A 12,882-nucleotide genomic window follows, 5' to 3' on the forward strand; every position below is an offset into this window, starting at 1 on the left:
CAGAAACACAATGTGAACTACAGAGCCCACTCTGCAAACTGTGATGATTATACCCTGCCCAAGACCCAAGACCATCCTCCGGCAGTGTCGAGAGTGTGAGAGAGAGAGAGAGAGAGAGAGAGACCAATCAAATGTAGGCATTTTCCTCCAGGAGCAGAGAGCAAGAGGAAGGGACTAGTCAAAGGCAAAAACCCACTTGCCTGCTGTCCTCATCGTCACTGATTTCAATCAGGAAGATGCTTAGATTGGTGAGAAATGGAGAAGGTACAGGAGCCACAGTACCAGGTTCAGGAACCGTTATTACCCTTCAGCCACCAGGCTCCTGAACCAGAGGGGATAATTTCACTGAACTTCCCACAACCTTTTCATCTCATGTTCTCTATTGCTGATGTATTTATTATTTTTTTTCTTTTGTATTTGTGCAGTTTGCTGTCCTGTGCACATTGGTTGTTTGTCCATCTTGTTGGATGCAGTCTTTCATTGGTTCTATTGTTTCATGGATTTACTGTGTCTGCCTGCAGGAAAATGAATGTCGGTTGTGTATGGTGACATGTATGTCCTTTGATAATAAATTTGCCTTGTACTTTCCCCACACAAGAGCCCATTCTCTAATGCGGAACCACAGAAGCGACTGTGCTGAAACCACACTGTACTTGTAGAAGCTTGTTTGTCAAAACTGTGAATGTTGAACTTGTGCTGGCAGTTCATCACTCAGTGGGAAAAGTTCCCATAAATATTTCCTCTTTCACTCTTGACCCATGATCTAGTCCCACCCAATCTCAATGGAAAAAGCTGCTTGCATTTCCTCTATCTATACCTATCATAATTTTGTAAACCTCTATCAATTCTCCTCTCAGTCTACCGTGCTCCATGGAATAAAGTCCTAACCTATTCAAACTTTCCCTATAGCTCACGTCCTCAAGTCCTGGCAATATTTCAAAATTTCCACTGCACTCTTTCAATCTCACTGATGTCTTTCCTGTGGGTAGGTAAAAAGAATTGCACACAATACTCCAAATGAGGCCTCACCAGCATCTTATACAACTTCAACATGACATCCCATCTCCTGTACTTAATACACTGATTTGCTATGAATACTTGACCTTGCTTGATTTTGACTCTCTTTAATGTGTAGCATTTTGCCAATATGATCAATATGAAGCAAGAAGGTAATTACTTGAAAGCTTCTCCTTATACAACACGACCATACCTGATACCTTGTTTCTTGGATTTCTTTAAGGTGCAAGATGTTGTATCCCAGAAAACACTGGGTCTAATGAGGATACAGTTTTGGAGGCAACTAATTGAAGATGTCTATAGCAATAATCCTCCCCGTCAACCTATTGCTATAGAACTGTGGAAGGTAAATCAGTTTTTAATTGAATCTGTTCTATATAGGTTTTTTAGTAAGTGTTTCTGTAGCTCTGGGTTTTTACAGGATGAGGTTTGCTAGCCCCATGTCTGACCCTCCTCCTTTCACAGCTAAGGTTGGGATAGTCCATGGTGGAGTTCTGAAATTCTGTGATTTTAAAATACAAGATGTGTCCATCAAAATTTTGCTCATAAATGTCATCAGGCTTCTGAACCAGTGCGGATAATTTCATTCACCTTAACACTGAACAACAACGTATGGATTCACTGTCAAGGACTCCGCAACTTGGATTTTCAGTATTATTTATTTAGTTTTTCAGTTGCACTATTTATCTTTTGCACACTGGTTGCTTGTTGGTCTTTGTTTATGTATATATTTTTAATAAATTATATTGTATTTCATTTTCCTGTAATTGCCTGCAAGAAGATGAATCTCTGGGTAATAAATTTGCTTTGAACTTTTTTTTTCTTATTTGGGGTCAGTCATGGCTGACATATTTTGCACATGGTCAAAAATTGGGAGATTTTAATTTTTAATGTATTTAAAGAAAAACATTAAGATTATGATAGAAATAAAGAATATTTTATAAAAGTTATTTGAATCTAAAAGTCTCTTAAAAGACCCTATCGTATCTGCCTCCACCACCATTGCCAGCAGCCCATTTCATGCACTCACCACTCTCTGAGTAAAAAAACTTACCCCTGACATCTCCTCTGTACCTACTCCCCAGCATCTTAAACCTGTGTCCTCTTGTGGCCCTGGGAAAAAGCCTCTGACTAACCACACGATCAATGCCTCTCGTCATCTTATACACCTTTATCAGCTCACCTCTCATCCTCCATCATTCCAAGGAGAAAAGGCCTATTCAACCTATTCTCATAAGGCATGCTCCCCAATCCGGGCAACATCCTTGTAAATCTCCTCTGCACCCTTTCTATGGCTTCCACATCCTTCCCATAGTGAGGCGACCAGAACTGAGCATAGTACTTCAAGTGGGGTCTGACCAGGGTCCTATATAGCTGCAACATTACCTCTCAGCTCCTAAATTCAATTCCACAATTGATGAAGGCCTAAGCACCGTATGCCTTCTCAACCACAGAGTCAACCTGGGCAGCTGCTTTGAGCGTCCTCTGGATTCGGACCCCAAGATCCCTCTGATCCTCCCATGCCTCCTTACTTTCTCAATAAGCCTTGCATGGGGTACCTTATCAAATGCCTTGCTGAAATCCATATACACTACATCTACTGCTCTTCCTTCATCAATGTGATTAGACACATCCTCAAAAAATTCAATCAGGCTCGTAAGGCATGACCTGCCCTTGACAAAGCCATGCTGACTATTCCTAATCGTATTATACCTCTCCAAATGTTCATAAATTCTGCCTCTCAGGATCTTCTCCATCAACTTACCAACCACTGAGGTGAGACTCATTGGTCTATAATTTCCTGGGCTATCTCTACTCCCTTTCTTGAATAAGGGTACAATATCCACAACCCTCCAATCCTTTGGAACCTCTCTCATCCCCATTGATGATGCAAAGATCATCGCCAGAGGCTCAGCAATCTCCTCCCTCGCCTCCCACAGTAGCCCGGGGTACATCTCATCTAGTCCCGGCGACTTATCCAACTTGATGCTTTCCAAAAGCTCCAGCACATCCACTTTCTTAATATCTACATGCTCAACGTTTTCAGTGTGTTGCAAGTCATCACTACAATCACCAAGATCCTTTTCCATAGTGAATACTGAAGTAAAGTATTCATTAAGTATCTTCAATTATTTTGTTTCTCTGATTATCAGAGTTATTTAAATGCAGTTAGATTTTAAGACAGAGAAGAAACAGGCCATTTGGCCCATCAAATCTTCTCTACCATTTCATCATTTATTACCTCTCTTAACCCCATTCTCCTGCCCTCTCCCCATAACCTTTGTCGCTTTTACAAATCAAGAATGTATCGACCTCTGCTTTAAATAGTATTGTAATTTCCAGCATAAATCCTCACTGTATTCATTTGCTACCAATTTGAATATTTAATATTTCAGTTTCCTTTTGCCACATGACCACTTTTTTAGTGACATCACTAAATTGCATTCAGTCCCATGATGTTCAATTTTTTGCTAATAATGTTTGCTAAAATTCTGCTAAATGTCTTCTGAAAGACAGATTCTAGTTTTTGCAATTCACTTATGTCCTTTGAGGAAGGAGATCTGTCTCTTTGCTTCCCTGGTCTGGCTCAACTTGACTCCAGATCCACCAAATGTGTTACCTCCAATCCTCCTCCTCGATTCAGGGGTGGTAAAAGATGGACAGTATATACTGGCATTGACAGCATATCTGAGTGCTGTACACAAGTAAAAGTCTCTTGTAATTCGTGAGTAAACTATTATTTCAATGTGACACACTTAATGTGGATTTAGTTGATAACACAACAAAAATAGAGCAGGATTTTTCTCTTCGTATTAATGTTTTGCAGAGGCTGATGTCTTACATAAGTGAAATATTCTACTTACGATGCTTTGCAAATGGTCAAATGGTTATCTCTGTTGCTTATGAAAAGGAAATAATTCTGCTTTTGCTCATTTATAATGTAATCTGTTTTTTGCATTGCTAGGCAGTAAGAAAACACAAGCTGACCAAGCGATGGTTTCTAAGAATTATCGACGAACGGGTAAGTTTTCTTAATTATCTTGCAGCCAAGTAACCCCAACATTCTGATAGTGAACAGTTAAAGATCAAGAGTTCTTTAACTGACCCCCAACCACCACTACTTGATAATTTCCTCTCAGAGTCACCTTACGTACAGACACTCCTGTGTCTAGCATCACTTAATGGACATGCAATCAATCTTATGGATATGAGCAATCTTGCTACCTTATATATTTATATTTATTATGTTATTATTTTGGTTTTGTGCTGTCTTAGGTCTGGAATAACAATTTTTTTTTCTCCTTTATATTTGTTTATTTGAAATGACGTTAAACAATCTTGAAAGGTGTCCCTTTCTTAACATTTGTACTTTGTCCCAGATTCTGCTCTGCCACCAGATGGAGTACCTCAGTCTTTCCAATCTAGTGAGGAGAGGCATTAAGACCCAGCTGACACCAAACACATCTATTTTAATCAGTTATGGAACAGTGCATGTTTAACGCATTTTACTGATAGCGTGGCTAGGAAATTTTCAGTTTATTGTATTATGTACAATAACATGTTGGAAGGTGAAATTTCAAATTTGGCTAAAGGTGTCAAATTTTTTCTTGTTTTTTATTGTGGGAAATAATAGACTGCAGAAACAAAGGCATCTAATAAAATTGGCAGAAAAATGAAAATTAGACATTATACACATTTTTAGCTCTGCCTGCCTCTTTTTGGTTCTGCTTATAGAAATGATGTCTTGGCTCTTGGCCTCTCCCGTCACCACTGCCCTCCAGTGTTCAGCCAGTGCAATGACAGGCTGGATTGCTGGGAGCTGTACCATTAATTTGCATGCCGCTCATGGACTTAGACTATACATGTTCTTGCATGAGGGTATTATTTCTCTCACTATTTTGAATGTATGTTATGTACCTAGGCCCCAGAGGAAAGCAGCCTTGTTCGACTGTATCCATGTCTGGTCTGAATGAGAATTAAACCTGATTTGATTTGAGACGGAGTTCTTAAAAGTTAGTTCTTGAGTTGTGGGTACAGTTCAGTGATGGAGCAAGTGAAGTTGAGTGAAATTATCCCCTTTGGTTCAAGAGCCTGATGTTTCAGGGGTAATAACTGTTCCTGAATGTTGTGTGGCTATAGAATTGTTCTTTTAACTCAACAGTGGACATTGAGGCCATTGTTAAGAGACAAAGTACTACAACACATCAGCCCAACCAGTCAAAGCTGATCTGATCTTCGGTCTAGTCCCATCTACCTTCACCAAGACCATAACCTTCCATGCCCCCCCATCCATGTATCTATCCCAATGTTTCCAATTGAACCTTGTTCACCACTTCCACCAGCAGCTTGTTCCACACTCGCACCACCTTCTGAGTGGAAACGGTCTGTTTTCACAGCTCTCCTATTTCAACTACATTGTCTTTCTTGGCAATCTGTTTACTGTGACTATTACTAGAATAAAGGTGTAAGATGAAATTTGTATGTACTAAGAACGATGTGGAAGTACAATTGATTCCGGTTAATTGGGACATATGAGGACCACTACATTTTGGCCCAATTAAGAGGCTGCCCTAATTAGCTAAAATTTCATGGAAATAGTTTAAAAAGTATAAAAAAGACAAACTACCATTTAACTGAGTACAAGTTACACATTTAAATGAAATACAAAACAATTTAGAGTATTACCAATACTGCTGCAGTAGTATAAAACCGTGCAGCAAATAGTTATTGATGGAGGAATTAATCCAATGTACACTGCTCTTAAAGTCAAATCTGAATAAAACTTGGGAGACCAGCTTCTTATAGTTACCACAGTTTATTGTGCACCCTCCTGCAGGAATTTGAGACCCAGTTGTCAGAGGGAAGGCACGTAAGTACTGCCACCATCTGACAAGTGGGTCCCCTCTCTCCGGTTATAGCCATATGCTTATATATAGTAAGCCCCATTACTGTTGCAAGATGCCATTTGAACTGGTATGCCTACCAAGTCTGTTGGTGCGAAACTTTGTTACAGATAAGAGAGTCTTCTACATCAAGGCTTAATTACAGATGGATGTGCTGTCCAGTCATTATTGGTGAGTCCTCCTTCCCCTAAAATGGTTCGTCCATTGTCATCGATGAAGACTTTGACTCCATTTGATGGTGTTGAGACGAGCACTTGATTTGGATTTAAGTGAGGGAGAGTTGCGCAGCGTCAGTCTCACTCTCTCTTCCCAATTCCCATCTGGATCCAGTGGCAAGACAAGAGTCGAGACAGCTGGAGATGGGCCTAGGCGCAGTGGATGACCAGGATGTCTTCTGTGGTTTATCGTGCTCTACGTATTCCACGACGCTTACAAGACCGCCTTCTTGACCATTGGACCTTCCATTGATCTCGTCTGCTCAATCTGCCAGAGTCTATCTTCACATGCTGGGATAGACAACTCCCTATCTCACCGAGGGTTTGAGACCCGTCTGCTACCCTCACCTGGTTTAATTGGTTTGTCGAAGCTGTTGCCTGGGGTGTGGCCACTGTCGCATGCAAACAGCTACAGGGAGTCACAGGTGAGAGCTGAGTGCCAGGTGGGGACTAAAGGTGGACACACTGCCTGAAAAGGATTCAACATGTTCCCCCACCAGAGGCGCTACCCCTCCCTGACACCCCATACACCCCTTCCCCTACTCAAATGAGGATACAATGTACAATGTTATCAAACTCAATGTCTCTCTGCCAGCTGAGGAGAACTGGTAATGAGCCTGTCTTAGCTAACTGCTGAAAACAGAGTTTACTTCAGTTCAAAAATGCCTATTCAGTCCCAAATATTCTTATAGCCAGAGGTTACATAGGTTCAAAACTATTTTTTTTATATCCCCAATTCCTCACTGCCATGTTCTTTTGATTGATTTAAATGAACAAAATCAGCACAGGCACCTGGTGCAGAAAGTGGACTGACTTCATACAATGCTTTCAACGATTGCGTCCTTCAAATCTTCATTTTCATTGCACATTTATGATGATTGTAGATCCCTTCAGGTTCTTCATAGTTTTTAACTTGAAATACTGATATTGTTTTATTTTCACTCCCAACCATTTCTGGTATCTCCAAGCCTGAATGCTTGAAACTGCAGTGATCAAAACGGTTCTGAATTGTCTTGCTGCTAATTTCTTGCTAACTGTCAGCGATTTTTTTTATTTTTTAAAAAATCACTCCTCCTTGAACACAAACACACAACTGACTAATTAAAGCTGTTTTCTCTGAGCATCGTGTAGTGTCTAACAGCTACACAGGTGCACACAACTGACACCAACGTTCAGCTGTCACAACGGTTTCCTGTCCCAATTAAGTAATTACAGTGTCCCAAATAAACAAAGGGAATCACAGCTATTTATGGATTAGCTTTTTTAAAAGAGTTGTCCCAAATATGCAGCTGCCCTGAGTAACTGATGATCCAATTAACTGGAATGCACTGTAAGTGCAAACAGTGGGAACAGATCCATTCATGCTCTCATCCCAGATCTACAGATACGTTTTTATGTATAATGAGCTTTGGTGTTTGTTTGGAGTGCAAGGTGGAATATGGAATGTACACTCGTTCACTTGCTTGTGTTAGTCCCAAGTTTGAAGGTGAAATTCTCCATTCTTTTAGCCGGGGGCTTGCAGCAAATATTTGGCACAGGTTTTAGTCTCTGTAAAGTTGCTGCACAAACAGATGCTCACTCAATATTTGATCATGGGCACCAGCCTCCCCAGTATTGAGGACATCTTCAAAAGGTGATGCCTCAAGAAAGGCAGCATCCATTATTGAGAGCCCCATTACCCAGGACATGCCCTTTTCTCATTCCTGTCATCAAGGAAGAGGTACACGAGCCTGAAAACACAATGTTTTAGGAACAGCTTCTTCCTGACCACCATCAGATTTCTGAATGGACATTGAACCCATGAACACCATCTCAGTAGTGTCTGCTCTCTCTTTTTCACTTTCTTTAATTGATTTAGAAGTGTGTATGGGTATAAATGAAGAATACATATTTTATACATATATAAAAAGTGTTTATTTTTCACAGTAGTTTATAGACTTTATTGCAATGTACTGCAGCCCACAAAAAAACAAATTTTGTGACATACAAGGAGTGATTGGTAAGTTTGTGGCCTAAGGTAGAAGGAGTCAATTTTAGAAAACCTAGCACATTTATTTTTCAACATAGTCCCCTCCTACAGTTACACACTTAGTCCAGAGGTTGTGGAGCATATGGATCCCTTCTTTGTAGAAGTTGGCGTCTTGGACCTCCAGAAGTGGTCGACGGCAGGGGTGATTGATAAGTTCGTGGCCTAAGGTAGAAGGAGATGAGTTATTAACTTCAAACTTTCTGCATTATCACTCAAAGAGTTGAACTGCACGTGTATGTAACGAGAGCTTGTATAAGTCATCTCCTTCTGTTCCAATCCTTTCTGATTATTCCCCCACTTTGACACATACAAGATGAGAGACAGCTATCGAGTGGATTGCTAGAGACTTTTTCCCAGGGCTGTAATGGCTACTATGAGGGCTCATAATTTTGAGGTGATTGGAGGAAAATATAGGGGGGGGGGGGGTGTCAGAGGTAAGTTTTTGTAGAGAGTAACAAGTATGTGGAATACCCTGCCAGGAGTTGTGCTAGAGGCAGATACATTAGGGGCATTTAAGGGACTCTTAGATAGGCATATTAAGCACATGGATGATAGAAAAAAAAATGAAGGGCTGCATTGGAGGGAAGGTATTGATTGATCATAGTGTAGGCTAAAAGGTCAGCACAGCATTGTGGGCCGAAGGGCCTGTTCTATAAGCAAAGAAAATCAAATAATTAGTAAAGTGCTGTGCTGTTGCAGCAGATTGCTCTTGCTCTAAATTCCACACAAACTTAAACACCACCAGACAAAATATATACTACCAGTGGAGCTTGTGATGCTGTATTGTATTGATAAAATAGTTGTTTGTACTTGGTGTTAGCGAATTTTCATTATTAAGCTTATTGGGAAATGGTATGTTTCAGGAGAAGAATTTGAATGAGAATGCATATAGGAATATCCAAGAGCTCGAATCCTATGCAGAGAATGCTCAGTCGTCGTTCATCTACCTCCTCTTGGAAGTATTGGGTAAGAATATGCTTTACACATTTTGCATTGTGTGTGGATGCTTTAAGCATTTCAATAGTTGTTATTCTGTAAGAAATCCATTTCCTAGGTAAAATTTATAGTGTTTTTGCATAAACACTTGAAGAGTTATTTGCAGCCTGATTGTGCTTAGCTGTGTGTCTATATAAAACATACCCAACGATAACAACATGTGTATTTCTGGGATGTGGGAGGAAGCTGGAGCACCCACACGTTCAGATCTATTTATCACATCTACCTCGAAACATACAATGAAATGTAACAGCCAGCGCAACCCAAGGATGAACTGGGGGGAGCTTCCCTTAAGTGTCACCACACATTCTGGTTCTAACATAGCATGACCACAATGTTCAGCAGAACAACAAGACGCGACAACAGCAAAACAAGCCCCCGTTCCACTGTCATCACACCCACATCCAAATCCAGGACAATCCAACCTCGGGTTCTTTGCTTCAGGAGCTCAGGCATCAGGTCTCCAACCTCCAGTCCCCGGCCCGAACTCTCAGACATCTGGCCTCCAACTTCTGGTCCCCAGCCCAGCCCGAACTCTCAGACATCAGGTCTCCAACCTCTGGTCCCCAGCCCAACCCGAACTCCCAGACATCTGGTCGCCAACCTCAGGTCCCTGGCCCGAACTCTCAGGCATTAGGGTCTCCAACCTCCGGTGCTTGGCCTGAACTCTCAGGCATTGGGGTCTCCAACTTCCAGACCCCGACCCGAACGCTCAGACATGCGATCTCTAACTTCTGGTCCCCAGACCGAATTCTCAGATATCATGTCTCTAACCTCCAGTGCCCGGCCCGATCTCTTTCTCTGGATGTGAGGGATCTCCCTGTGGTGTGTATGTACTGAGATGGATCTCTCTGACAGGTGTGAGGGATCTCCATGCTGATCATGCTGCGAGCCACATTGGAAAAGCTCAGGGAATAGTCACATGTCTCCGGGCAACTCCCTATCACAGTACACGACGCAAAGTGTATCTTCCACTGGACATTTGCCTGCTGGTAATTTTAAATACTTTTTATTTTTTGATAATCAAACATTGCCTAAGTCTTTTAAACAAGGTGGAAATGATGCTTGGTGAAAGAAGGGTACAAATGGTGCATTTCTTTGCGAGTGGTGGGTGTGGGGTATATGCTGCCAGAGGGGCAGTAGAGCAGAGGTTGCTGGGTTCAGGCTGTTAAAGGGTACAGGAACAAGGGGGGAGAATGGGGTTGAGGGTGATGATAAATCAGCCCTGATGGAATGGCAGAGCAGACTCAATGTGCCAGAATAGCCCGAAGAAAGAATGTGCCAGCATTGGAGAGGATTCGGGAAGGGGTCACAAGAATGATTCCAGGAATGAAATGGTTAACATGCAAGGAGCTGTACTTGCTGGAATTTGGAAGAATGGTTGGAATCTCACTGAAACCTATTGAGTGCAGAAGGGCTGAGATAGAGTGAATCTGGAAAGGATGTTTCCTGTGGTGGGAGGAGTATTGGACCAGAGGACACAGCCTCAGAATAGAGGGACATCCACTTAGAACAGAGATGAGGAGGAAGTTTTTTAGCCAGAAGGGAGTGAGTCTTCAGTAGGTTTCATAGGTACATTTAATGTCAGTGAAATGTATGCAAATTACATTTTGAAGTTCTTTTTCTTTGCAAACATCCACAAAAACAGAAGAGTACCCCAAAGAATGAGTGACAGGTAAATATTAGAACCCCAAAGCCCCCCACCAGCAAAAAAGCATCGGCACCCCCATTGAACACTCAAGCGTGGAGCAAAGCATCAATAAAAATACAGACTTGCAGTACCCCAAAGACTGCTCGTTCACCCAGTAATTCGACATACCATAGGCTATCTCTCCCTCATTAGGAAAAAAGAGGTGTCCCTGTTTCATAGCGAGAGGGGAGACAAAACAAACAACTCTCCAATTTATAGCGTTCGAAGTCTGTTGCGTCACTTTTTCCAAGCTCTGTGCCCAAAGAACTTGAGTCTCTGGGCATACAGCCAGTAGCCAGCTCGCTGCTTTCGATCTTCCATCTCCCACCAACAATCAGGTGGTGGCACTGACCTCGAGTCCGCCTGCTTCCAGAGCCACGCAAATCTGGCACCCTGAAGGCGTGCTAGTCTTCCAGGCTGCATCCTTGCCATATCAAAAAGCGGCTGGTTGATGACCCCGAGAGCGGGTCTCATTTTCGCAGAGTTGAAGTCAGAGTGTAACTCCAGGTCAGGGTCCTCAAAAGAACCTTGAAAAGTGAAAAAAAGAGATATTAAAGATAGAAATAGAGCCGTTTCCAAAGATGCAGGCAAAGGTGTTGCCATTAGGTGCCATCGTCCTAATCTCCACCCTCCATAGAATCTGTAGAATTCTTTGCCACAGATAGCTGTGGAGGCGAAGCAACCCGCTCAACACACTGGATGAACTCAACAGACCAGGCAGCATCTATGGCAAACAGTATACAGTCAACGTATACTTCATCAAGACTGGAGAGTCCAGGTCATTAGGTGTAATTAAGGCAGAGGTTGATAGGTTCTTGATTAATCAGGGCATGAAAGGTTATGAGGAAAAGGCAGGAGACTGGGGCTGAAAAGAAAATGGATCAGTCATGATGAACTGACAGAGCAGACTAGTTAGGCCGAATGGCCGAATTCTGTTCCTGTCTTATGGCCTTGAGGTTTAGACATTGAAGAGATTTATTTTCTGGGATGACCAACCACACGTAAATATATTTTCGGTGCAGACATTTTCAACCGTAAGAGAATCTTGTACTGCATGGTACAGGACCCTGGTAGCATAGCTTATCTTATGATTCAGTTAGTGTTAAATTAGAGATTACTGGGTGACATGGCTCATACCACATTGTATCTCTACGGTCATTCTATTTATTTAAAGTTCCTTGATATTCAAGGCATTGAAATGGGAGAAGATGATTCTAAAGAATAGTTTAGACATTGAGGAGATTTATCTTCTGGATGACCTACAGATACATTGGTATATTTTCAGCACAGGCATTCTGAATCTAATATTACAGACATAGCATAGAAACATAGAAAATTGGTGCAGGAGTAGGTCATTCAGCCCTTTGAGCCTGCACCGCCATTCAGTATGATCATGGCTGATCATCCAACTCAGAACCCTGTATCTGCTGTTTCTCCATACCCCCTGCTCCCTTTAGCCACAAGGGCCATATCTAACTTCCTCTTAAATATAGACAATGAACTGGCCTCAACTGTTTCCTGTGGCAGAGGATCCCACAGATTCACCACTCACTGTGTGAAGAAGTTTTTCCTCATCTCGGTCCTAAAAGGCTTACCCTTTATCCTTAAACTGTGACCCCTCATTCTGGACTTCACCAACATCAGAAACAATCTTCCTGCATCTAGCCTGTCCAATCCTTTTAGAATTTTATACATTTCAATAAGATCCCCCCTCAATTTTCTAAATTCCAGTGAGTGTAAGCCCAGTCGATCCAGTCTTTCTTCATATGAAAGTCCTGCCATTCCCAGGAATCAATCTGGTGAACCTTCTCTGTACTCCCTCTATGGCAAGAATGTCTTTCCTCAGATTAGGGGACCAAAACTGCACACAATATTCTAGGTGTGGTCTCACCAAGGCCTTGTACAACTGCAGTAGAACCTCCCTGCTCCTGTACTCAAATCCTTTTGCTATGAACGCCAACATACCATTTGCCTTTTTCACCGCCTGCTGTACCTGCATGCCCACCTTCAATGACTGGTGTACAATCACAC

General features: G+C 42.0%; 1 protein-coding gene across 1 annotated transcript in view; it reads left to right on the top strand.

Moving 5' to 3' along the window:
- ndufaf6 (NADH:ubiquinone oxidoreductase complex assembly factor 6) overlaps positions 1–12,882 on the top strand; it is a 54,597-nt gene that overhangs the window by 7,983 nt on the left and 33,732 nt on the right. Inside the window, exons 3-6 of the mRNA XM_059985153.1 lie at positions 1,241–1,363; positions 3,983–4,039; positions 9,029–9,131; positions 10,020–10,153. Coding sequence (XP_059841136.1) covers positions 1,241–1,363; positions 3,983–4,039; positions 9,029–9,131; positions 10,020–10,153 — 417 coding nt within the window. The remainder of the gene's footprint in view (positions 1–1,240; positions 1,364–3,982; positions 4,040–9,028; positions 9,132–10,019; positions 10,154–12,882) is intronic.

Source organism: Hypanus sabinus, chromosome 1 (assembly GCF_030144855.1).
Source record: "Hypanus sabinus isolate sHypSab1 chromosome 1, sHypSab1.hap1, whole genome shotgun sequence".
Taxonomy (NCBI): Eukaryota; Metazoa; Chordata; class Chondrichthyes; order Myliobatiformes; family Dasyatidae; genus Hypanus; species Hypanus sabinus.